We start from the raw sequence: 27,125 nt of genomic DNA, 5'->3' as shown, positions 1-27,125 counted from the left end.
TAGGAAGGCTGAACCCCAAGAGCGGTCTTCCAGCACAAGCCCCTTGGGCCCCCCAGAGGCTGTACTTACTCTCCGGTCAGTACTTCCTTCTTCTTGTTCAGGCACTGGAAGTCGGAGTCTTTTGCTGCAACAACTTTGTTTATTTCTTTCAAAGTTTCTTCTTGCTCCATTTTGTGCTGCTCCAAACCCTTTGTGTCAGCCTCGAGTAATCTACAACACACTGCTTTACTCTCCAAGGCCCCTTAGACTTAGCCTGCATTATTTATCTTAAGGCGATTACTACTCCCTTACCCCCGAACTTGTCATTGATCTCCCTGAATACATCAATAGCCAAGAGGGACTCCACCTACCTGAGCTGTTGGTCAGCTTTGACAAGGTTAACAGCAGTTTCCTGGGCTCTCCTTTCTAACTCCTCAGCATCTTTTTCGATTTGCAATAGGTTTCTCTTGGCATCAGCGAACTTCTCAACGGCATCTTTTGTCTAAAAAAGACACTGTCATTAGAAGCGATTCAGTTACCACACTCTTTTTGCACCTCTTAGGAAAAAACGACAAGGCCATACAGAAAGACTGAGAAAAATGTGCATTCACTTTGACTCTCCAACTCTCAGAAGAGAATTCAGGAGTAAAAAAATGACTACATAAAAATGCTCATTGTGTATTGAAATACAACTTGACAAGTGATAGATTAAGTGATAAAGCATCAACACAATGGAGTACTGTGTAGCCTTTAAGATGACAATATAGCAACATGGAAGAATGTTAATGGTATTATGTTGGCTGAAAAAAACAAATTTAAAATGGCACTCTAAGGGCAACTATGTGCAATTAGATCTGTGTCTGCAAAGACAGAAAGGCTCTGCAAAAAGAAAAAGTCACTTGAGGGTGGTGACACTGTGAATGATCTTTTACTTAAAAATAATCTGTATACTATTTTATGCTATCTTATTCAATTAAAAATATCTCCACAATTAAGTGACAACAAGCTGATTTTACCAACAGTCCCTCCTTCACAGAGATTATTACTGTACTCTAGATCCGATCGTGTTAAATAAAACCTCCTTCATTTAAAGATGAATTAATAATGTCTGAGAAACACAAACATTAAGTACTTTTGTCGAAGTACTTAAAACTCCTCCTGTACAGGATTTGGCAAAAAGAGATTACTTTTTTTTTTTTTTTTTTTGAAAACACATTTTTTTTTTTTTTTTTAATCAACTTGGTTTCCTTTTTCTGTCTAAAATAAGAGGTTTAAGACAATGCCACCAAAGGTCCAAAAATAGTGCTTGCTTTTTTGCACTTCGTTGAACAGTGACTCCCCTTCGGGCCAAATACTCAAGCTGTGCAGCTGCACCAAAGTCCCAGGCTTGTTAAACTAGTCCAGTACATCTCCCGTGTGGATGCAAGAAGGCTGGCGAGCTCCCAAACAGCTAGATAGCTCACCACACTTCCTTCCATTCCAGATCCCTGGTTTCTGTCAGTTTCATCAGCAAAGCACTGGACAAAACGCACTACGTGCTTCAGAAAGTCACATTTCTAAGTAGTTTTCTATCTCTTTCTATGTTAGGTTTTAACATGTCTGGCATCTTTCTCACAAAATGCACCACCTTCTCCCTCGCTCTTCCTCCTTAGCAAGCTGCCTCCCTGAATCATTTTGGGAGGGCAAAAGGGGAAGAGCTTACTAGCCTCAGTTCACTTACTATTTCTGCCTACTACTGGTATCAATATTCTTTTATATACCAGTGATAAAGTTTTCTCTAGTCCTGCTCACGCCTATGTTATCTCACAATCGTCTAACATGTGACAGAAGGAACATGATCAGTTTGATCATCTGAAAAGACACCAGGATGTTTTTCCATTCTTATTAAAACCATCACTCACAGAATATCTTTAATAAATCCTTTGTTTCAGTTCCTGGGTTACAGATTTCTATTCATTTAAATCCATCCATGTTGAAATAACATAAAAATAGTTTCTGAGATGCTCCTTGTGGGTATGGGACTTTTTTACCCTGGAATTCTCCTCAAACTAAGAAAGCTCTTGGGTGGGGTGCCTGGGTGGCACAGTTGGTTAAGCGACCAACTTCAGCTCAGGTTATGATCTCATGGTTCGTGGGTTTGAGCCCTGGGTCCGGCTCTGTGCTGACAACTCAGAGCCTGGAACCTGCTTCGGATTCTGTATCTCTCTCTCTCCCTCTCTCTCTCTGTCCCTCCCCCTGCTCATGCTCTGTCTCTGTCTCTCAAAAATAAATAAAACATTAAAAAAAAAAGCTCTCTTGGTGAGGCAGAACTTTAGCTGTGTGGCCCTGGGCCAGCTACCAGCTTCTCTGAGCTCCACCAGTGAACTGGGCTAACCACCATCTTACAGGGTTGCCAGGACAGGTTAATGAAGCAGTATTTATAAAATAGCCAATGTGTGGTCAGAGTAGGGGCCCAATAGAGTAGGGGCTCCTTTTCCTCCTCCATTTCTTTCTGTATTGTAGTCACAAGAACACTACCTCAGACCAAAAAATGCTTGATTTTCTATCATCAACTTGGAGAACGAAGTAATACCAGGAAGAAGTCTTCTGAGATCCACTGTTGCTTTTAGATGAATCTAGCATTGACCTATTATTTAATATAGAGAGATATCAGAGCCCAAATAATTGAAAGACACACACAGGATTAGGAAGTAGGTTGTGTCAGGAACGGAATGATTTCGGCAGCTTTTAAGTCTTCTTGAACAGCCTAAGTATTCTTTGCCTGAACTGATAGGTGAGGGGAGCAAAGCTGGGGAGTCAGGTGGCTTGCCCGAATTCTCACAGCTCCTTAACTAGCAGCGTGCAGCCTGGAACCCAACTGTCCGCCTTGGGCGACCATGTTCTTATCACGATTTCTTTCTAGTCCTTCATGCTGCGGGCAGTGAGCTGCCTCACCCCAAACCACAGCAGAACATACTTTCTCCTTCGTGCGTGAAAGTTCACTTTCGGCCTCCGCCAGCAGCCGGTCAGCCTCCCTGAGTTCTGCTCGACGTTTCATAAGGGTCTTCTCGATGCACTCAATTTCATCCACGATATCTTCATGGTGTTTGAGTGACTTCTCTATTTCTAGTTCGTTCCTAAGACTCTCGACATTTCCATCAAGGAAGTCTCTAAAAAAATCGTATACAAACATATTAAGAGTCTTTAAATGTAGACAATACAGACACTTGTAGTCTGATAAAAAGATGTACGATGATTTTCTACTCTCCTATGAGAAGGGCCGGAAGAGACATTTACATTTGACCATGTTCAAGGCCTAGGTTTACCCTTTTATTCAACATGGTACACTGCTGACAGTAAGTGCACAATGCATACAAAGTACGATGCAGCTGTTTTATCTTTTTTGATTATTTTTTTTGTCAGCACTTGGGTCAAGACAATGTTGACATTTCTATTCTCCTATGGTATAAAAAGAAAGCCAACCACCACCATAATAATCATCCATTCCCCTAAATCTATCTTTCTAGTCGCAGCTCACCAACCATCCCAAAGACTTCCTAATTTTGTGATTTGCTGTTCAATGATACAATGATAGTAACGATATTTCACAAATCAGAAAGCAAGACACAGAAGTCACTAACTCAAGGCTAACATGTCAAAATTCTTTCAAGATGAAACTATGACAGGAAAACATGAAAATAAATTCATCAACATTTAACACATTGTTTCTCTTTAAGTGAAGGCAAACATATCCTTTCTTTGGATATTTTCGTGTTATCCAAATTCCTTAAAGTAAGCATTTATTTTACTTTTATAACTAGGAAAAGAAGTGGTTACCCCACTGCCCTACCATCCTCCCTCAAAAAAATCTCACTTTAACCTCTCCCCACCATATGCCTACAAAAGTAAGAGAAGCAACCATCCTTGAAACGCTTACACATTTTTTTAAATTTCTTTTTAAGCTTTATTTATTTTTGAGAGAGAGAGACAAAGCGTGAGTGGGGGAGGAGCAGAGAGGGAGAGGGAGACATAGAATCTGAAGCTGGCTCCAGGCTCCGAGCTGTCAGCACAGAGCCCGACACGGGGCTCAAACTCATGAACTGCGAGATCATGACCCGAGCCAAGTCGGACGCCCAACCGACTGAGCCACCGAGGTGCCCCAAAACGCTCACACATTTATTCCCCATCTTCTCTCAGTGTGACCTTGGCTTTTCCCTGCCAGGTCTACCGGCCAGTCACAGGTGTGCTCCTAGAAGGCAGAGACCATAGCTCACTCACCCCTGGGATCTCCACCGATCTCCCCGCAACCCTGGTGCCTGGGCCAGTCTGGCTGACACGACAAAAGCTGGGGACCGTCATAACTCCTGAACCACTGCACAAGATGGGCTTCTACCCACCTGGCCCTCTCAGCAGATACTGCCTTCATTAACGGACCCTATGCCAGATGCTGGGGCACAAAGAGGCCCAGCCACCGCCCTCCTGGGCTCCTTACAACACGGTGTGAACAGTACTCTACCCAAGGTTGCCAACCCGAACTGTGGGAGCCAGAGGCGAGGAAGGCTTTGTGTAAAAGGGGATCTCTGACCTTTATCTGGACAGACAGGGTGGAGTTAGGCAGGGGGCAGGGAAACTATTTTAGGCAAGGACAGTATGTGCAAAGGTGGAGAGGCAGGGGAGAATGTGGTGTTGGGGGAAACCACAGAAAAGTAGGTAGGGCCTGAACAAACACTGCGTGTAGGAGAGAAGGATAAGACAGGCAGGCAGGTTCAGATCCAGAGGGTGGTGTGCATTCTGACGGGACTGAGTCACCTGGGAGAGTGGCTAGCTCGGATCTGTAGCCACGTTCAGGGTAGAATGGAGACAGAGCCTAGACACGGGAGGCCAAAGTAGAAGCTATTACTACGACCTGGGTGGAGATGATGAAAGGCCAGGGTGGTGGAGATGAAAGAAGGGGACCAGTTTGACAGCTCTTTGTGTACAGTTGTAGGACCCGGAGACCAACCGGAGGTTTGGGAAATCGAGGAAAGCGGAGCTGCACACGCCCGGCTTGTTTTTAGCCAGAGTAACTGGGGAGGGCGGAGGGTTATGCCATTCTCCAAGAGGGGCCACAAGAAGGGCTCATCTGGATTACGGGCCAAGAGAACTTGGACTTGCCCTGTGCAGCTTGGGAGTCACCTGTGGCTACAACTTTAAATTAAACTCTATTCCTCAGTTCCATTAGCCACACTTCAAGTGCTCAGTCGGCACACGTGGCCGGTGATTACTGTTTCGGATGGCATGGATCGACAGCATTGCCAAGGTCACAGAAAGTTCAACTGGACCACACCGATTCAGGTTACCTTAATAAGCCAATGTCATGTTTATCAGAACTATAAAATCATAGTTACTTTCGCTGTTTATGTTTCTGGATGGTATCATGTAATTCTTCTACTTCGTGCTCTAAGTCTTTCTTCTCTTGCAAGAGACCGTCAATATTTCGATGCAGCTCTTCCAATTCTTTCACCGACTGCCGCGTGGATGCTCTCGTGCACTGCTCCTGTTTCTCTGATTTTAAATGCTGCATGATGTCTTCTAATCTAGAAACTTCATTCTCCTGAACAAAGAAAAAAAAATGCAATCCTGAGAAACATCACTTGATGTTTCTCTTCTTTCCTGCCAAAAGCTGCAATCGACTGTGCTTAAAGTGCTATCTATGACGTGAAAATGATGGTAGCTTCTAGACTTCAGTATGAAAACGAAAAATCGAGTCAGGCCAATTTTTTCACATGCCACAGATGAAACTGATGAACTAACAGAGCTTTTAATTTTTCCATCAGTCCAACTATGGTTGATACACATTCACCAAGCACCCCTTATGGATAATCTCTGCCTCCAGAGTTCAGCAAGTAGCAGAAGAGACGGACACAGGGGTCTCTCTCTGGGCACAGGGAGGGGAGTTGCCTGGAAGCCTGCCCAGAGGGAGAGGGGTTTTGCCTGGGTTTTGAAGAATAAGTGAAACGGGGAAGACCTAACCTGAAGAAATAACACGTGCTAATGCACGGAGGTATAAGAGGGCATGTGAGAAACTACAGAACAGCTGGGGACGGCTGGTGGGTAAAGGAACCAGCCCGAGAGGTGATGACAGGCCGAGCTGACGGCGCTGCCGTAAACACACATGCGCTGAGACACTGCAGGGCAACGGGAGGGACTATCGTTCCAACCACGTGAGCACACACAGGCCCTCTGCAACTAGTCTGACCTACTGCCCGGCACTCAGGGGTCCTAGTCCTTGTCTTCCTCTTAACCTGCTGGGAGGAAAAGGAAAACAGAAAGAGCTCTAGGCATCTTGAGTTTGAAGGAGGAGTTTGTCATGCATTTTAATTCTTTAGAACCATAAGTTTACAAAATAAACTGGTGATCAGGAAGTAATCATCTCTTGAAATGTAGCCTTAGAAAAGAATATGAAATACACTAAAAATTTACACAGTTGAGTCAACTACACTGCCTACAAATAGAGAAATGTTATGCAATCATTAAAATACTGCTTAAAACCATCTGTAAAACCACAGGGAAATGTTTGTAATGTTAAGTGGGAAAAAGAGAATATGAAATGTGTGCACAATAAGAATTATGAAAAGAAAAAAAGAATAATCATGAATCTTACCACCCAGAGATAATCCCCATCACAACCTTGCTATATACTGCTCCTACGTGTGAATACACAAAGCACATCCATGTGTATGCGTGCACACACACATACACATGCGTGTACAAGTACAGGCCCCACTAGGTGAACACTCCTGTATGTACACATTAGTATCATACTTGTCAATAGAAAAATATACAATAAGCTCTCCAAAAATGGTTAATTTCTGGACTGAAAGTATTTTTGCTATAAAGTGGTTAAACCAAGCTTGTGGTCTGGCCTGGTGCCGTAACTCCCCTCCAGAAGGATATTTTAGTAAGAGAACGCTTGCTCCATTCTAAACATCAACTTTACGAACATACTTTGGGACATAATCCCTTCCTAAGTAGGTCAAATCATCACATACACAACCTTATTCAGTCTCCCATGGTAGCGGGGTAGACGGGGGTCTCATGTCTCTCCACTTACCAAGTTATGGTGTTCCGGGACGTTGCAATGCAGCACCCCCACAGGGATGAGGGGGACAGAGAAGTTGGGGGGCGGAGGCCCATACACCATGGGGGCTCCAGCAGGAGGTGGGCCATAAACAACAGTGCCAGGGCTGAGAGGCTGGCTGTTGTTGGGCAGGGGAGGAGGTGGTGCGTACAGGGCCATGCCCTGGGGAACAGGAGAACCATCGGGAAACACAGTGTACATCATGTATCCAGAAGGAGGCACGAATGGGCGTTCCTCGTGGTCATCGAGCTCACTCTCTTCCTGACTATCTCCTCCACTGTCTGCATCTTGACAGAAATAAACGGAAGAGTATTTTACCCACATGGTTTATTGGGTAAACAAGTTTAGTAGAGAACAGGAGCATTTAGGACAAGATCCCCAAGAACTGGGAGTAAAATTCTGCGAAAAGGTCAAAATAGGGATTCGTATTATTTTCAGAGGCTGATACTTGAGTGTTTCTTATGCCTATGTGTTGAGTTGCTTTTTTCTGTCTTTATTCATTCATTTATTCGGCAACCATTTGGGTGTCTGCCTCAGGCTGCATAAAGATAGAGAAGCGGAGATGTGTGCTGAGACACCAAGGCTCGCAGTGTCTATGGGTGCCATGATGCACAGCACTCTCCAAGGTGCTAGCTTCCTTACTCGCCTCCCCTACAAGCAGGTCTAGGTTTGTCTATCACGGATGACAGACAACCTAGCACACAGCAGGCACTCAATAAGTAGCTCTTGAATAAAGAAATTCTCAGAAGGGGACATTCCCATTTTATGGCTTCATAGTCTAAGAGCAGCTAGAAAATTTGCCTAGGATCACACAGCTGCTTGGTCAAAGAGCGAGGATTTACCCCAAGTCTGATTGACTCTTCCTCCTGGAGCTTTTGAAGATGGACCTAGAACATTTCATTTTAGTCAAGCTAATCAGTGTCATGATACAAGGATGTACGCACCTGCCATGCTCCAGGAGCACAGGTGAAAAAGCTGCTCAGTGTGCCTGGGTAAGGCAAGATGGAGGAAGGCTCCCTAAAGGAGTGGTGTTTGAGGGCCTGAGTCTTGCTGAAAGTCGAGCAGCAGTAGGTTTGGAAGAGGAAGGAGAAGGACATCCTAAAGAGAGGGATTAAAGCATGGAGGCTGGAGGAACATGGCATGCTGTGACTATCTTAGGCAACTGGGTAGGACTGATGTGCAGAACAGTGATGGGAGGTGAGACAGGAGGTCACTGGCCAAGATCACAGCAGAGGGCCTTGCAGACCAAGCTAAGGAGCCTGGACTCAGTCTTATGGATTTCAGGAAACCAATAAAAGAAATGCAACTTCTCTTCTGTGATTTAACTTACCTCTATTTGAAAACGATTTATGTAACCCACTCCTGATGGGAGAATAAACCCAGTATCCTGAGACAGGTGGAGGCCCACTCTCCTCCTTTCCATCCTGCCATCCGCGACATGGTTTTCTAACAGGAGTTGAGGCTGTGTACTTTAGGCCTACACCAGAGTCTTTGGTGGCCTGGGAACTATAGCTGGAAACCTGAAATAAATGACAGCAAAGCCCACTATTAGAAATGAAAAGGCTGAGTTGGAGAAATGCCAAAGTCTAGAACAAAGTTGAGATGTGGCAAAGTTGAGAATGAACTGGTTTCTTTCCACAGATCACAATTCTCATTTTTCACAGAGAAGTGAGACATGATTACACAGTCGGGTAAACTGCCTGAGTGTCAGCCTCTCTTCTCCAGTACTCCTCTTTCCTGGTGGTTTCTCCTCTTTTGCCTTGTCCTTGATGGCCCACGGATGAAGGCAAAGGAAACAAGTGAATTTTCAAGGCCATCTGGGAGATCAATCTCTTACTATCCTGGGAGCCTGGCATGATTGAAAAGCTCTACTCTCCTAACTCTCCCTCCTTCCCAGTCATAAATAGGTCTACCTTTCGAACCCTTGCCCAGCTTGGCCTTACAATGTTACAATGTGGAATATCTACACAGCTTCCACCTCCAGCCCTGGTTGTCAAGCATGTTTAGATGTAGACTCTGGTTGACTCTACACAGCGCTGGATCCTAACTTGTCATAGCCACTTACTTCTCCTTGACGGTTGCCTGTCAGCTGATCGTAGCAGGATGTCACCCAGTCCCTCTGCTCTGGATGCAGGCTGCTTACCGTTCTCTCCTCACGTCCCACGTTCAAGACCCATTAACCCCCTGACCAATTTGTTTCCTGAACACCCTCTCAGTGACACCTCTTCTCCTCCAGCTCTACTGCTCTAGCCCTGGCTTCTGTCCCTCATGGAATGAGTTCAAACAGCACCCTGCTCCCTCCTCCCCGAGTTTACCCACCGCAAATCAGGCCTCCACACTCAGCCCAGTTATTGTCCTTAAACTACAGCTCTGATTATATTATACATGTCCTAAATCCCTGAGGCCTCCACAAGTCAGTGCGAGACATTTTGAGCCCCTATGCAAAAAACATGAGCCCAAACTACTTTTCCAGACTCACCTTTCACCATTGCCAGCCAATCCTCCAGCCCCACAAGACCACTCACCATAGCTAAACCAACTCTCCCCTTCCACACGTCTCTTCCCTCCTAAAAGCCCATCCCTTGACAGCTAAGTGCTGACTTCATGACTTTGTGTGAAGCCTTCCTTCCTGAACTTCCCCAATGAGAGGAATCCCTAACACTTCTCTGTAATAGAGCACACAGGTCAAATCTGTTGTCACATGCATGCCCCTGTTTGTAACTCCCCTGGTATCCCTGTCTCCCCACCAGTGCATGAGCCTTTGAGAGCAAGGGCTTGACCATTCCTCATGGTGCCCGCCCCACCTAGTACCTGACCTAGATTTCAGCAAATACAGAATGAAATGCTGGTTAAAATCAAATAAAATCCAGGTGCCCAGTTCTCTATCAGCCTCTGCATCGTTCTATACCCATTTCCAACAGGCTCTCTGGGCTCAAGTCACCTTATCCCCTTGCAGGATCTGCTATCAGGGACCCACAACATACCACCGGAGCATCAATGGGCAATGGCAATATTCCTTGAGAAGGTCCTATTTTCATCTCACATATCAAACACACTTAAGAACCTCAATGCATGGCTTGGTCTAGACATATTATTCTTGACATCTGCTCACAAACTAGGGGAAGAGAACATGGTCACACTTCCTTCAAGAAAATTCAGTACACATTCCCAGCATCACAGACTTCCTACTTTTGATGATGATGGTGGTGGCATAAAGTACCAGTAGCCTCGTCTTCTGAAAGGATCTGCCATGCTGCTGATGTAATCATTCTGATGAGAAACTTCACGTCGAAGTTCAGCAATTTCTTCCAAAACATTTTCAAAGCTTCCTTTGTTACCTGCCAAGGAAAGCCATTCTGTGAAGTTGGGCATGAAATCATGTACTTCCCTCCTCTCAACCTACACAAGTGATTCCATGACAGCTAATGACTTTGGCTCCTCAAAGTTGACTTTTCAGCCTCTCCCATGGTAATAAGTTTTTGCTAACACTTAAAGAGGATAGACGTACCCTTCTGTTGTTCATTTATAAAGGGAGGCAGAGAAAGAAAACAAACAGATTTGTAAACATTATTTCCTTTGAAAATTCAAAATTTCTTGTCTCATTGTAATCAAGTTTCTTAATACCTCACTTACGTAAAATGTTTAAATTCTTTGCTTTTATTCATTAAGCTAATTATCACAGCTCTGGAAATCGAGCATGGAATTGATCTATCAGAGCTAAATAAATTGCTAAGGTGAAAAACAAACAAGATGATTTTTTTTAAAGATGATCTGACATTAGAACTATAAAACCACTACCAAAGTCAAAGCCTAGGGGCCCTTGGGTGGCTCAGTCGGCTAAGTGTCCGACTTTGGCTCAGGTCACGATCTCACAGTTCAGTTCGTGAGCTTGAGCCCCACATCGGGATCTCTGCTGTTAGTGCAGAGCCTGCTTGGGATCTTCTGTCCCCCTCACCCTTCCCCTCCCCTGCTCACACTCTTTCAAAAATAAATGTTTTTAACAAAAAAAACCCAAAACAACGAAAAAAATCAAAGCCCAATGCTTTACCAGCCCCGGTGAGGTCTAGTAAATTCCGCAGCCTTGCGATCTCTGTCCTTTGCCTCTCCATCGTCTCATTTAGTTTCTCCATCTCCAGCACGTGTGAGTTTGCTACTCCAGGGCCCACATCTACTTTCTCCATCTCAAGTCGAAACTATTTAAAAAATCACATACACAAAATTGCCAACGAATATTCTTTCCCACATGCACCCTGCAATTTGATTTAGTAAATCCAGAACTTTTACCTACACTTTACTAATGAGGAAAACACATTACTCCTTGTATTTAAATTGCACTCTGCCTGACACGTGGTAGAGGACAAAGTGCTGATGAACTACCGACTATATTTCCAATAATTCTGTCTCTCGGGAGCTGACATAGGACCAATAAGGGGAAGGTGTCAGGGTACCAGCACTGACCTGCTCCTCTTTATCTCTGAGAAGGTTCTGCAGGAGTTCAATCTCAGCTTCTGCTCGGGTCAGATCCTTGGCCGCCTGCGCTGCCTGTCTGCTGAACTTCTCCGTCTCCTGCAACTCCTGCTGGGGCAGAGGTATGAGAAAGGCAGCACTGCCATCACGTGTTGTCGTCTTCATTTCTTTCTGCCCCTCAGACGGACTCCTCTGTTTTCGTCCGACTGCCTGCCTGGCCACCCTATGCGTGCATGGCGCCTGGTCCCACCTCATCCTGTGCTATTCCCATCACTTGGCAGCCTGCTCCGCCCCTCTATGGGGGCCACGTGAGCAGGGGGCTGCATCTGAAAGAGCAAGGGCTAGCTTTTTCTTCACTGTTCTACAGCCTTCCACGACTGAGGTCTCTCTGGACTCTCATCATTACATTTTCTCTACAATCTACTGCCCTAATCTCATGAGCATTTGTACCCTTTAAAACTGTTAACAGATACCATCTCAGTCAGGAGGCAAAACAGTCCTGTAGGTCACATATGATCTGACTGCACAAGATGAAAAGTCTGGGGTTCAGAAAGATTCTGTGGCAAGCCTTTAAAACCTTAGTTCAGGTGTGTATGGACAGCTACCTCCCTAAGCGGAGCTCTACACCTTGAGGTGGGGATGGTGTGTTTCATTTGATGGCTCTCGTCAGGGCTCAGTAGAGGGACCCATGGCAGGGCTGTGACTGGAGAAATACAATCTTCAGTCTGAAGGGGAACAGACAACTTTACGGTGGTTTATAAATCAGCCAAAGCCTGTAAGAGCAGTGATACAAGCAGCTATGGTTTGGGGACAGCAGCAGCACCGTGGAAACTTGTTCTGCACGTGTGGACTCACCTCTGCTCGCTCTTGGTTAATTTTCATAACAGTTCCATGAAGGGATCTGAGCTGGTCTTTGGCAATGGTGAGCTCAGCTGTGGCCAGCTTATCAGAGGCGGCCACGGCTTTCTTTAGTTTCTTTAATTCTCTGTCTAAGCCGAGAAGCTGCTCCTGAGATTGGGCATCTTCAAGTTTCTTCTAAAGTGAAAGAAACATTAAACAAACAGATGAGTCATTTGGTAACGATGAATTAAGACATAAGCTCCATGAGGGCAGGGACTCCATTCACCGCTGCATGGTCTGTGCCTAGAATAATAATACATGGTACAGGGGTGCCTGGGTGGCTCAGTCAGTTGAGCGTCTGACTCTTGATTTTGGCTCAGGTCTGATCTCACAGTTCGTAGGATCGAGCCTGGCATTGGGTTCCGCACTGGTGGCATGGAGCCTGCTTGGGGTTCTCTTTCTCCCTCTCTCTGCCTCTCCCTGGCTTATGATCTCTCAAAAGTAAACAAACTTAAAAAAAATAATACACGGTACAAAGTAGGTGTTCCATATTCACTGAGTGAATGAATAAATAAAACCAACTCAAAACTGTATGGTAAACTTAGAAGGAAATCAGTCTTCTTAGTCAAGAACCTCAGTGATCATAGGGTCGCCTGGGTGGCTCAGTCTGCTGAGTGCCCAATTTTGGGTCAGGTCATGATCTCACAGTTCATGGGTTTGAGCCTTGCGTTGGACACTGTGCAGACAGCTCAGAGCCTGGAGCCTGCTTCAGATTCTGTGTCTCCCTCTCTCTCTCTACCCTTCACCTACTCACGGTCGGTCGGTCTCTCTCTCTCTCTCTCTCTCAAAAGTAAACATTAAAGGGGCTCCTGGGTGGCTCAGTTGGTTGAGCATCTGACTTCGGGTCAGGTCATGATCTCATAGTTTGAGTTCGAGCTCCGCATTGGGCTCTGTGCTGACAGCTGGGAGCCTGGAGCCTGCTTCGAATTCTGTGTCTCCCCCTCTCTCTGCTCCTCCCCCGCTCATGCTCTGTCTCTCTCTCCTTCAAAAACAAATAAAAACATTAAAATTAAAAAATAAATAAACATAAAAAAAAAAGTTATAAAAGGACCTCAGTGATCATAGATTCACTCATTCATTGGAAAAACATTTCCTGGCGCCATCACCAAGTGATAGACCAGTCCCTTGGGATCACTGGGTCAGGCACTGGGCATACAGCGATAAATAAAACAGACTTGCCTCAAAGAGCTTATGAGAGATGGATATTAAACAAATACTCAGAAAAACATATAACCCAAAATGGTGGTCAGTGCTATCAAGGGACAGAACGAAGTACTATTTGAGAGACTGTGGGAGAGACCTAGATTGGTAGGGAGGGAGCAGTCAGAAAGGAGGGTGGAAGAGTGTGGTCCAGGAGAAGGAATGGCATGCGGGAAGGTCAGGAGAACTTAGTATTTTTGAGGAACTGAAAGAAGGAGCATGGTGATAATAAGAATAAGAGGGAGCTAAGGAGAGGCAAAGCATGCTGGGCCTTATAGGCTTAAGAATTTGGGTCTTTTTTTTATAACAACAACAGAAGTTGCTGAAGAAAGCAGAAATGAGGGGGGCTGACAAGAGCCAATTCATGTTAGTGTTTTAAAGTTTATTTATTTGGGGGAGGGGGTTAGGGGCAGAAAGAGAGAGACTCCCAAGCAGGCTCCACACTGTCTCAACTGACTGAGACACCCAGGTGCCCCTTAATTTATGTTTTTAAAGAGCATGTTGGCTGCTCTGTGGAGCAGGGTCATCAGTGGGAGTGGGAGAACTGTCAGGTGGCCGCACCAGCTGTCCAGACGAGAAGTAATGGCTGGATGGGGTGGTGGCATCCGAGAAGAAAAAAGGGACCCATATTCCACATGTATTTTGGGGGTGGACTGAACAGGACTTGGGAACTGAAGGGTTCTCAGTGAAGTACGAAGCACGTCATTGAAGCTGGGAGAAGGGAGAAGGGAGGTGTGGGGAGTGACAAGGTAGGAAACGGTGAGGCGTAGGACAGTGAACTTCCCAGAGAGAAGGGGAACGCTGCCCATTTGAGGCTGATGACCAAGAGATGACAGTGATACCACTACGCCTGGTGGCTGCTGTTTTTCTGCAGGAATGCTTAGCATGGGCACCCGCCTAAAGAAAGCTTTTGGCTACAGTTTTGTCAGGTTAAGTGAGACGGAAAATGACGAGGGATTTGAGGACTTTTGCAAAAACGGCTATAGTGGTGGACCATGGAATTTAAATTGGATGACAAGGTATACGGCCAGGAAAGCCTAACAGACAGAAAAGGTGGGGCTGATGCCCTGGAACTGTGAGGGAGGCTGAGAAATCGTCAGTGTGGGGGCGCAGTGAGAGAGACAGAGCGGGGTGCTGTGGTTCGGGACTGCAGAAGGGGTGGGCACAATTTCTCAACTGGACAAGGTCGACGATGTGACCACGGGAGGAGATGGCCGAGGGGGGATGGAGAAGCTCAAAGACAGGCCGCAGGATTAGGAAGATAAGGAGTTAAAAAGTAATTTCCCGTGGATGTGTCCAACTGTGCACAGGATTTCTGAGGAGGCAAACTCCTGCCAACGGCACTCAAGAGTCTGAAGTCACTCCTCGCATGCCAGCTCTCTCGTTTTCATCTACCATGGCACCACCGTGTCTCGGGCCCTTGATTCAACCACAGTGCATCCCGGGTTCCCCTGGGTCCAGTTCCCCTGAGCCAGCAATGCTGCCAGAGGCAACCGTGGGCCTGCTCCCCAGGGGCAGGGTCCAGGCACAGGGACACAGATGGCACACTCCCCTAGTCTTCCCCACCTTTTTCTCTAACTCCTGGAGTTGGGCCAGAATTCTCTCCTTCTCTTCATCAGCTTCCTGAAGTTGGAGATCTGTAAGGCCTTGGATTTCCTCCATACTTTTTAGATTTTCTTGCAAATAGTGAATTTCATTCTCCAACTGTTGGATTCTCGCTTCGTGCTGCCTCTTATCGAAACTAATCTGTGAGAAAATCAAGTTTTGAAGATGATTTTTTAAGCAGAATATAAACTTCTTAGAGAGCTACATTTCATTTTACTAAAGAGCATAATGACATTTTGTACTAATGAGTTACAGGGGGCGGTTTTATCTTGAATGTTCTCTAGGATCCATTTTAATGTTTGCCTCATCATTAAAATAATTACATCCAGAAAAATCAGATTCTGGCATCATACTGCACCCTAGCAATATGGTATTGTTTACCCACAGGTTCAGAAACATTTCTCACTTGCTTCCAGAACAAGGAAAACACAGCCACAAAGAAGCCTGACTGATATCAGTAACCATATTCAGGGCTGAATTTTAGTCGCACGCCGTCCGACTGGTTAAGAGTGAAAATAACAGTAATTATACTGTATTTACGCGAGGAAGGAAGCACTGTAATTTGTTGAAAAACAGGAGTATTGGCCAAACGCTTCCCTCCAGCTGCCTCAGGCCCCTTTCTTACTCTCGCTTCCAGGGCTCTCTCACAGGCATGCCTGAACTCCTCTTGTCCATTCACCAGTTTCTCTTGTTGCAGAGCCATTTCTTCCTGGAGTTTTCTCTCTCTCACTTGTGCTTCCTGTCTTTCCCACTGGGAGCGTGCAAGGATTTCACTGAACTGTTTCTGCAAATCAGCAAGACTTTTCCCTAAGACATCTGAAGGAGTATGGATTCTGGTAAGGGGGGAAAAAAGACGGTATGTGAACTCTTCTTTCTCATGCCAGACACTGGATGCAAACTGTGTTGGTAACATCAGTGCGGGACTAAAAGGAGCTGCGTGGAACAGTGACGGGAATCAGCACACAGAGCAACTGAGCATCTCCTAAGTGCGAATCAATGTTTTAGCCAATGACTGCCGTCACTCCGAAAACACAGGCTCCTAGCAGGCTAACAATGTTTGCTCAAAGAATAAATGTCCCCTTCATATATTTAAATGCACCTTGGCTTTCTTCTGAAATTGATTTTCTATTTCAAATGCATAATGTGGCTTTACTTCCTGACCACATGCAATGAACTTCCAAGAGTTACTCTTAAAACTTCTGTTTTAATTAAATTAATTAAAGTAATTAAATTAATAAATTAATTTAAATGATTTAATTTAAATTAAAGAATACCTAAAAGTATGAAAGATTTAAAATGTACAAAAATCAGTGACAGGCAATTTGAATGAAGCAATCTAGTGTCTCAATCATGGAAATATGACTTGGGAAACCTTACAAAAGAAATCAGCCATTAGCGTAACTTAGGAAGGTGAGTCCATATGAACCTCACATTCATAACTTGGCAATCTTAACACCAGGAGGTCCCATCCCAATTTTCCATTACCTCATTTCCCCGGCTCCTGACTTCAGTTTTTTCCTTAGCTCATCCACACGAGCTGCCACGTCTTCTGGACGAATCAAACCATCAACCACATGGTTAAGGTGATTCTGGAAATCTTTAAGTTGCTGTTTTAACAGGTCATTGTCATCCTATGGATGGTGGTATAATGGGGTGGTAAAAGTTACCAAAAGAAATTAAAATACATGCACATCCGCATACACGGCCTGTATTACTTGTCATATGATAGTTTTATTCAACCCCCTTTACCAATTTTTTTTAAAAACGCTTTCTACTTGGGCTGACAGTATCTGAATCTACTGATCAACCTAAAGTCACAAAAGACAGAACCAGGCATTAGGATGTTTCCTGATGTGATACGAAAACAAGTACCTATGTTCTTGCTGAGAAGTAACTAAGATGAATCTAAATAAGCCTCTGTTTAAGAACATGTTAATCAGGGCGCCTGGGTGGCTCAGTCGGTTAAGTGGCCGACTTCGGCTCAGGTCATGATCTCGCAGTCCGTGAGTTCAAGCCCCACGTCAGGCTCTGTGCTGACAGCTCAGAGTCTGGAGCCTGTTTCAGATTCTGTGTCTCCCTCTCTCTGTGACCCTCCCCCGTTCATGCTCTGTCTCTGTCTCAAAAATAAATAAACGTTAAAAAAAAAATTAAAAAAAAAAAAGAACATGTTAATCAATACCATAAAAGATGCTACCAGCAAAATCTAGGATGCGAAACTCCAAGGGACAAAGACCTGGTTTTCTTTATTTATTTTTAAATTTTTTTAAATCTTTATTTATCTTTGAGAGAAAGAGAGAGAGAGAGAGAGAGAGAGAGAGAGAGAGAGAGAGAGAGATTGAGAGCATGAGCAGGGAAGGGGCAGAGAGAGAGGGAGACACAGAATCTGAAGCAGGCTCCAGGCTCTGAGTTGTCAGCACAGGGCCCGACACAGGGCTTGAAGCCACAGACTGTGAGATCATGACCTGAGCCAAAGTTGGACGCTTAACCGACTAAGCCACCCAGGTGCCCCTGGTTTTCTTTAAAACATAAAGGGGGAAAGGAGGAGGACATCTATAGACTACAAGAGACTTAAGAACCAAGTCAACCAAATGCCATGTGTGCACTTTATTTGGATCCTGGTTCCAACAAACACTTGTAAAAACAGATAATCTTAAAATTTGATGTTAGGGAATTCTTATAATTTTAAGATATAAAGAGGTATCTGTTTATGTTTTTTTTTCTTTTTTAAGGCTCTTACAGAGCCTTTTAAAAGCTTTTTAAAAGCCTTTTAAGGCTCTTACAGATAAAGTAAGATTTTCAGATTTACTTCAAAATAATTCAGTGTGTGAACAAGTGGGAGGGTTGAGGTAGGCAGGCATTATGGATGGAGTAACACTGGCCATGGGTTGCTAACTGTTGAAGATGGGTAATATGTATATGAGGAGTCATTTTAGTATTCTACTTTTGTATGTGTTTGAAATGTCCACAATTCAAAGTTAAAAAACAAAACCAAAAAAAACAAAAAACAAAAAACAAAACCAACAACTTTCCCATAATTCTCTGCCAAGCAACTAAAAACTGAAACCTCTAATACTAAAGCTTCTCTAATAGCTTATATAATTCTCTGTGGGAGTATCTGTTACATGCCAGCATATTTTCACTATTAACAAACAAACATACGTAGATCCAAGAATTAAATTCATACAATGCCCCTTGAAAGGGGTTGCACTAGAGTGCAACCCACTCTCGTTAAATTCCTGGATAATTACAAAGATATTTCAGGGGAAGAAGAATGCACCAATCTGACCCTGTTAGCTCAGTCTGGTGACAAACTGAGTGAAAGAAAGTAAAAGAAAACTGTTAAAAATCACCCTTAATTGTAAAGAAAAATTGTTCTACATCCTAAGACATTGATTGTATTGTCCTGAAGTGATTTACTTCAAACTCAGTGAAACACTCTTAACTAAAATGGAGAATTCAGAATTGCAATGAACATGTTAACTGCCTGTCCCATCTGGAGTCTGTTATCTGTAAACTGTCCTGAACATTGCCCTGAGGTGCCCGTATTTCTACTACTGTCTAATCCTGGGCACAGGTGATCAAACCAAAGGCCAAACAATCCACAGACTAGCCAGGAAACAAGTTCTCACTCTCTCCAAAATTTGAACTAAGATCCAGTACATGGTCAAGTCTGTAAAAGCTGGCCTTGTAAAGGTATGTCAGCTTAGGGCTGGAGTCAATGCTGGGCCAAATACAATACCCACAGAGACAGAGGAGAATGAGAGAGCCATGTAGTTCCTGAAAGACTGACTGATAGAGCAGCTCTGTCTCCTTTCTAGTGTTAGTAGGTTCTGGTTCGCAACTAAATGATTGTCTGACAAAGACAAACGCAGAGTGAGTTTAACTTGAACTCTGTTATCAAGAGGTTAGTAGGCCAAGGACCTAGTTTTAACTAAGGTAGTGTCACAGCATGGGCTAGTGTTCTGGAAAGCTGACTTCGGTTTCTACCTTGGAGGAGAAGGCCCCCGAAGAACACATTTTAGTCCCTTGAAGCGACGTATGCTGAAGTATGTGGGTGAAATAAAGATGTACGAGATTTTCTTTTGAAGTGTTCCAGCCAAAAAATATAAAAGGGGACTAACTAAAACAAGAATGGCAGAATGCCGGGAACTGTTTCAGCAGGGTAAACAAAAGGACATAAGGCTATTTTATTTTTGTGATTCAAAAATTTCCATGGTAAATATAAAAAGATAATCTATTGAGCAGCCAACACACACACAACTCAAACGAGAATGGAAAACGCGCATATCTTTTCTGATACTTGTTTCAGAAATTAAACTGAGAGAGGTAAAAATTAAATTCTAGGTTACATTTCCCTAAACTTTAAGGAAAAAATATCCAAGGCCTTGAAAGAAGGGAGAGAATGTGGGTGAGCTGTTTAGGCTTATTTGTCACAAACCCCCCTGCCTGGAAGCCTTCCTTAAGACCTTGGCAACTCTGCGCCTTTATTTCTGGTGAAGTATGACACCTGCCCTGTCAGTCAGCCAAGTGGCCCTTGGCCTCACGGATTTGGAGACCTGAGTGTTGATCCAGGTACTTGCTCACTCAGACATCTGTGCTCTCTCGGAGAGTTTAATTGTCTGGAAAATCCTGTCCACCTGCTTCTCTGGCAGTTTGTCGGGCAGATTACTGTGACAGTAGCAGTAAAGACATTCCGCCAAGGCAAACCCCCACAGATGTAAAATGACTGCATTTTTAGTAGAACCCTTTCTGAGAAGGCGACTGTGAACACTGTTTACAGTTAAGAAGTTCTGCGGCCCACTCTAGCTAAATTCCTGGATAATCACAAAGATATTTCAGGGGAAGAAGAATGCACCAATCTGATCCTTTTAGCTCCGGCTGGTGACAAATCTGCTTCTCAGAGAAACGCAAGGTATGGCTGTCACCCGTGAGTTTCCACAGCGCTGGCTCTTTACTCCTGACACTGCCCCCGTCTCTTCACATCACCACCACAACACAAAAGATGCGCATGTTCATAATTTTACAACGACGGGCTCACAGGAGGACAGAGGCTCTGGTACCGTCCCACCCAGAGTTCTTCTCTTCTAATAATTCAAGTAGCCTACAACGTGTTGGCACAGGCTGTTAAGGGTCTGACTACAGGCAGCAACACCTTAGGGTGTCCTACGTGAGAATGCACCCTGGACCAACGCGTCTCTACCTGCAGCTGTTTAAGTTGCGTGCGGAGCTCGCTGTTCTCTTGGTCCTTTCCTTCGGAGAGCTGGGCTTTTCTGAGGGCATTCCTGAGGGCTTGCTTTTCCTTCTCAAGTTCTGCTTGAAGGGCCGACTGTTCTAACTATTGCCGTGGGAAGCAAACGGTATGAAAACATAAAACAGCGACAGCTTTTTCAATCTAAAAAGCCATAAATAAATTTACATACACGCACAATTCCTTGCTAGCTATGGTTTCATAGTAACTCCATTTTATGTCTGTACGCTCAGATTTCAAAGCCCAAGTTCATCTTTTTCACATGTCTCCTTCAACTATTAACACTTAAGAGTAGACATCACAATGGGCTCAGCCCAGATATACCAAATTAGAATCTCAGCGCTGGGCCCAAGGACCTACCTTTGAGATTCTGTGAGTGATTCAACAGCGACTGCTCCTCTTTTCCTCAGACCAGTATTTCTCAAACTGCGGTCCTCATCAAAAATCACTTGGTGTGCTTGTGAAAAATGCAGATGCCCAGACTACCTCTCAGACTCAATGGGCCAGAAGCTCGAGGACAGGGCCCAGGAATCTGCATTTAACAAGCATCTCAAGTGACTTCATAGAGCTAAAGTACACCAATTAGAGATCTGTGGGTCAGGGAGAGACTGCTGTGCTCCGTACCCTCAACATATGGCTTGAAGACCAATTCTGGCAGTGCTGATTTCAAGAAGGGGAGAGTCCCTTTCAATACCCAGTAAATCTGTGAAAAGGCTAGGCTGCTATAACACTTCTGTCAAGGCTCACGAGGGGGAAAAAAAGGACAATGGAAATACAACGGAGAATAGATCTTAAACTAGTAAAGGCCGGCTTGAAAACTTAAGAGAATTTATTTTTTATTTGAAATGAGATGCCATTTTATTTACCATTATTTAGAAATCTGTATTTATTCTGGCATTTTAATTGTTTTCCCCCAGCTTCCTATTTTTGCAGTCTGATCTTATCAACTGTAGTTTTGTAAACCTTGGCACTCTTGAGAAATATAATCCTGACAATTGTCAAGTGGTTTTGATATCTGATAAGTAAAGGGATACAAATTAACATAATTACTATAATAAGCATGACTTTTTTTTTCCTTTTCTAATCACACGAATGCTATTTTACATACATTCCTGGGATTTAAACTATCTTATTTTATGTCATTTTCATCCAATAAGTGCATACTGACCCCCTTCGTGACCAGGCACTGAGAAAAGAGAAACAAGCATATACATCTGGGTGTTCACTGTGCTCTGGGTCTAGCAAGAGAGACAGACAGTCTGAACAGATGATTATCAGACACATGATAAAATGTTTTAACTGAGCACAGGCTATAGGAAAACCAAAGCAGGATCCTGAACCCAGATTTCCAGCAGGCACAAGAGGAAGGTCGTGATGGGCTTCCTGGCTAAAGATGCAGCCTATGTGACTAACAGCTGAAGAAAATGACATTTTTAATCTGAGTAAGAATACACTGTAACTGGCCCGTCTGCCTCTCTGCCTTGATCTCTCACATTCCTGCCTACTCTTCTTCTTGCTCCTGGCATCCAAGAGCCATGCTTTCAGCACTTCAAATGCACTGTGCTCCCTCTCCTTGCCTCTGCCTAGAACATTCGTCCCTTACCCCTTCCCTTTGCACCCCCGCTGCCTCTGCACAGCAAAATCCAACTCACCCTTTCAGTGAGTTTCTCTAGGGCAGACTTCCCTGACCACCCCTCCCCTGCTATCCCTTTCTTTCTCCCACACCCGTGTCACCTACTGCACTGTGAGCTCCACAGGGACAGTGACTGTGCTGGTCACTGCAGCATCTACAGCACCTGGCCCTCAAAGGCCAATCAGTAAGCGGTTCTTGGGTGAATAATTATTTCTCTAATTTGCAAGTACAATATAAACTAGTAGATACTTCGTCCAACCCAAATAGAAAGTAGCAAAATAACATAGAACAAGGTGCTCTGGTGCCCAGTATTTCCCTTATCCTCACTATAACCCCTTTTACAGACAAGGAGGCATTTTTTCGGAGGCTCAAGAGCTATGACGTGATCTGCATGCTCACACAGGGACTCACAGAGGTAGTATCTGGACTCAGAGTATCTGACTCCAAAAATGTATACTCTTCCCATCATTCCATATACAGTATATGACAAAGTCTTTAATCTTGCATTTAATTAAAGAAAGGCTGATATGCTAAGACCACAGGGCTTGGATTCTAGATGGCTTTATGCTGCTGCTTACCTGGCTGAACCTTCTAAGTTTTTCCAACTCCTCCTTGAGCTGGCTGGCTTCAGCATCCCGTATTTTCAGCTGAGCCTCTAGCTCAGCCTCATAGGCACTGAGATCTCCCTGGGTCTGCTGCAGGGATACATTCACCTCATGCTGCTCCTGGAGGGCACTCTCCAGTTCTGCGAGCTCCTGTAAGGATTCGGTATGTTTATGGAACCCTCTGTTCTGCCTAAGCATCCGCAAGCCATCATAAGTAACCTGAGCACTGTGAACCAAATGGCCAGCCAATGCTGGCCTGGCACAGAAAGCCCTCATTAACAATACAATGAAGCCACAGGCTGTGCTTATCCAGGCTGGAAAACAAAGTCCTGACTAAATGTAATCAGAAAAATCAGTAAGCTACCAACATGTTTTCCAAAGTAACCATCTGTGTGATACTTTAAATGTGCCTGAATATGTAAGAAGAGAGGGGTATAAAATGTTAGGCCTATTCTCCATCAGACACTGGAATAAATGCTTTCACGTGTATTCTGTTGAACCTTCACGGTAACCGTGTAAGGCACGGCATTATCCTCATTTCACAGAAGAGGACAGAACGAACATGTAAGTAAACTGCACAAGGCTGCGCAGTTAAAAAGACAGGATATGAACCCAGATCTCTGACTCCAAAGCCCACACCCTCTTCTATTAAACCACAGCATGTTCACTTATTACAAGAACAAAATGGGACTAGAGCTAATATTAAGGATGACAGAGTAACTCGAGTGAGTACTGACAACAGAAATACATACTGATTGGCGTACCACAGTTCTGATTCCTTTTAGCCCGTCTGTTTTTTATGATTAAACATTACAGCTTTCACCTATTTATTTGGGATCTCAAAGAATTGGATCAAACGATTCTGGATTAAAGAGGAGGCTCTTGTGATAAGAACTTCCACAGAAGAGTTTCTCGGGGAGGTCTGAATTATTTGAGTTGCTTGTTCAAAATGCAAACTCCATATGCAACCAACAAAGGTCCAGAATATTTAGAGAATTCCTACAAATCATTAAGAAAAAGACAGACAATCCAGGAGAAAAAATGGACACAAAACATGAATAGGGAATTCACTGAAGAGGAAAGCTAAATAGCAAATTAACAAATGGAAGGTGCCCAGTCTCTCCAGTATTCAAGGGAAAATGCAGTTAAAACAAGATACTAGTTTATTTAGAGCATAGGGGATCAAGCTGAACAAACCACGAGAAAACAGCAGACAAATTCAGAATGTGGGACACCCTGTGGGACCACTGGCCTCGTCTCTACACATACATTTACACACACAGCTGTAAAAGGCATTCTCGGTACAACTGGCAAAATCTGAACATGGTTCAGATATTAGATGATATTAGGGAATTATTGTTAATTTTTCCAGGTGTAATAATGGTATCGTAGTGATGTAAGAAAATGTCCTGATTTTTAAGGGATATGTATTTAAGGGACGATGTCATGATGTTTGCCAACTTTCAAATAACTCGGGGGAAAAAACCAAATACAGCAAAATATTTTTTGAGTCTGGGAGAGCATATAGATATTCGCTGAACCATTCTCTCAACTTTCCTTATAAATGTAAAATTTTCATAATAAAAAGATACCATTTCAAATTCAGCAGGCTGGCAAACAATAAAACTGACAAAATGTTAAATTTCCTGAATGTGATAATTATTCTCTTAGATATTCTATGTTAGAAAATGTCCCTGTTCCTAGGAAATACACGATGAAATATTTAGAAGCTAAGGAGGATGAGGTCTACAACTAATTCTCAAATGGTTAGAAAAAAATTCATATAAAAGTATGTAAAAATTATATATGAGAAGAAGAGAAAGCAGATGTAGCAAAATATTCACTGAGGACTCTGAATGTGGGGTACAGTGAGTTATGTGGATTATTCTTGCAACTCTCTTGTGAATTTAAAATTATTTCAAAATAAAAGCTTAAAAAATAAAAGTTGGGCCACACTAAGGTGTTAGCAAGGATGTGGTATAGTGGTGGCCCTCACATTGCCGGTTGGAGTGGAAACCGATCGAATCACTATGGATGGTAATTTGACATGTAATGAAGTTGAGCAGGCACATACCCTCCGACTCACAGTTCCAATGTGAACATAGTCCCCATGCTCAAGATTGTGTGCAAGGATGTTACGCTCAACATTGTAATAGCAAAAGACCAGAAACCACCTAAATGTCCTCCAAGAGGAGAACGGATAGGCAATAACTTTGTGGTAGCTACCTACAACGGAATGCTATATACCCTCACGAAAATAAGCAAAGCAGAGCTATATGTATCAACGTGTATAATTTCCCAAAACATAAATAGAAAGGAAGACAAAAGTGACCAAAGAATATGTACACTATGATATCTTTTATATAAATCTTAAAATTGTGCAAAACAATGCTACATATTGCTTATGGATGACTTTATATATAATAAAAGAGAGATGCAGGGAAATAAGTATATTCAAGATTCTGTTACCTCTGTAAGGAGGTACACACAGGGTTTCGAATATATCCGTAGTTTCATTTCTTAAGCTGAGTTGTGAGTGCATGGTGTTAAAAACAATTTTTAACATTTTTATCTGCCTGAGAAATTTCATAATGCTGCATATATGACCTCAAACTTCCAGCACAAACCCTACGAGGGATGAAATTTGGGAATATGGGTTCTCATGCAAGATAAAGTTTGTCAAACAACTAAAACAGATCAAGTGAAATCTCCAAATGAATGGCAACAAGCCAGGTATAGAAGGGTAGAGTTTACAACACGGCCTCTTGTTTGGTAAATAGTTAAAATTATGAACAAGAAAATTATGTTGTGCTTAATTTTGCTGTACAAATAACAATCACTTAATACAGCTAATGTAACAGCTACAATTTCGCATTGTTTAGAGTTATGGGATAACACATTTCAGGGATAGAAATTCAGCTAAAATAACCTTCCTTTTCTTAGTAAAGGAAAAATAATGATTCCAAGTGTGTCACACCTGGTGGGGGGGAACCCCACTAAATAGCCACTGCGACTTTTTGTCACTTCAGATTGCACAGCTGCTAACTTCCTTAGCTATCTTAATTTGGACGTCACCTACTTCTGAGGCTCAGGAAACAGGTAAGAAGAAACAAATCATACCTTCCTCATATTTTCTGCATCTATGGCAACTATTTCCAGTTGGTCCCTTTCCTGCTCGACCTCACTCAGTCTCTGGAGCAATGTCTCTTTCTCATCCTGTAGCTTTTTGCACTCATTCTGGGCCTGGGTTGCCTGGCCTTTGATAGTCTGCAGGTATTCTTGTAACCCACTGATGACACTCTCTAAATCCTTCTTCAGGGCTTCATTTGCTGCTATTTGTCCTAAGCAAAATGGAAAAAGGGAAGGTGATAATGTATACAAGAAAATGCTTTCAAGATACAGAACTACAGCATTTAGTCTCCTTAGTTATTTGTTACTGGCTAAGAATGAAACTGTAAATGGTGTACTATCTCATTTTTTCTTTTTCAAGATATAATGATAGTTTTTCCCCTCTCTGGTCCACAGTACAGGACTACTAAGTAGCTACGCAATAAAAACAGTATATTCAGTGGGCATGGCTTACAAAATGCTCAATTCAGGCTATAAAAAGTTTAAAATAAAATAATGAAAGTAAACTTTTCTAAATAAATTTCCAAATAAAATAATGAAAAATGTGCAGCAACACCGTGAGTTCTTGCTGCTAGATACACAAAACAAAACCACTCAACATAGAAGACTAATCCAAGACCGGCAGCATAAACATGTAACTTGAAGACTTATAAAAAAAAAAACAAACCACCAACCAAATCATATACTGGGTGCTTACATGTGCCAGGCACTTTACGAACACTACCTCGTTTAATCTTGCCAACAACTAATGACTGAGACAGAAATAACTTGTCCCAGGCCACACAGCTGATAATGGCAAAACGGGGATTGGGATCGTTTTACACTACTACAACCTATATTATCTTCCTTTCCCACCATTATGGCAAAGTCACAATCTCAATCTGCATTGCAAATGTAGGTCCTAAATTCTTCCCATACTCTCCTTATAACTAGAAACTGAATGCCCTGGTGTCAATGGGCTCTTTGTTCCTGAAAGGATTATATGCTTTGAAAGAGAGTGACATGCCCCAGCTTACCATGATTATACACTGGCTTCTAGCCTACTGAATGCAATGACCTGACTCACTAGGAATCAATACAACAAAACTAAAATTGAATTTTTTTGTTTTTTACTTTTTACTTTGATGAAACAAGTACTTTGGGTACTCTGCAAATATTTCCCTATCAAACACTAGTACGAACAACTGAGGCATATCAGGATTAATGCCTGCCTGCGTGTCACTTGTCTTTTATTAATACTAGAACTGATTTACCTTAAAT

General features: G+C 43.3%; 1 protein-coding gene across 6 annotated transcripts in view; it reads right to left on the bottom strand.

Annotated features, from left to right (window-relative positions):
• CNTRL (centriolin) overlaps positions 1–27,125 on the bottom strand; it is an 83,753-nt gene that overhangs the window by 17,848 nt on the left and 38,780 nt on the right. For all 6 annotated transcript variants that reach the window (XM_049628041.1, XM_049628037.1, XM_049628056.1 and 3 more), the window contains 16 exons: positions 25,857–26,077; positions 22,710–22,886; positions 20,451–20,585; positions 16,736–16,881; positions 15,876–16,083; positions 15,212–15,391; positions 12,401–12,580; positions 11,537–11,653; positions 11,127–11,271; positions 10,268–10,416; positions 8,409–8,598; positions 7,052–7,365; positions 5,346–5,551; positions 2,936–3,128; positions 351–481; positions 70–210 (listed from right to left, as the gene is read on the bottom strand). In XM_049628041.1, coding sequence (XP_049483998.1) covers positions 70–210; positions 351–481; positions 2,936–3,128; positions 5,346–5,551; positions 7,052–7,365; positions 8,409–8,598; positions 10,268–10,416; positions 11,127–11,271; positions 11,537–11,653; positions 12,401–12,580; positions 15,212–15,391; positions 15,876–16,083; positions 16,736–16,881; positions 20,451–20,585; positions 22,710–22,886; positions 25,857–26,077 — 2,833 coding nt within the window. The remainder of the gene's footprint in view (positions 1–69; positions 211–350; positions 482–2,935; positions 3,129–5,345; positions 5,552–7,051; positions 7,366–8,408; positions 8,599–10,267; positions 10,417–11,126; positions 11,272–11,536; positions 11,654–12,400; positions 12,581–15,211; positions 15,392–15,875; positions 16,084–16,735; positions 16,882–20,450; positions 20,586–22,709; positions 22,887–25,856; positions 26,078–27,125) is intronic.

Source organism: Panthera uncia, chromosome D4 (genome assembly GCF_023721935.1).
Source record: "Panthera uncia isolate 11264 chromosome D4, Puncia_PCG_1.0, whole genome shotgun sequence".
NCBI classification, from domain to species: Eukaryota; Metazoa; Chordata; class Mammalia; order Carnivora; family Felidae; genus Panthera; species Panthera uncia.
The sequence above is the reverse complement of the archived record's forward strand: the minus strand, read 5'-3'. Positions and strand labels throughout refer to the sequence as shown.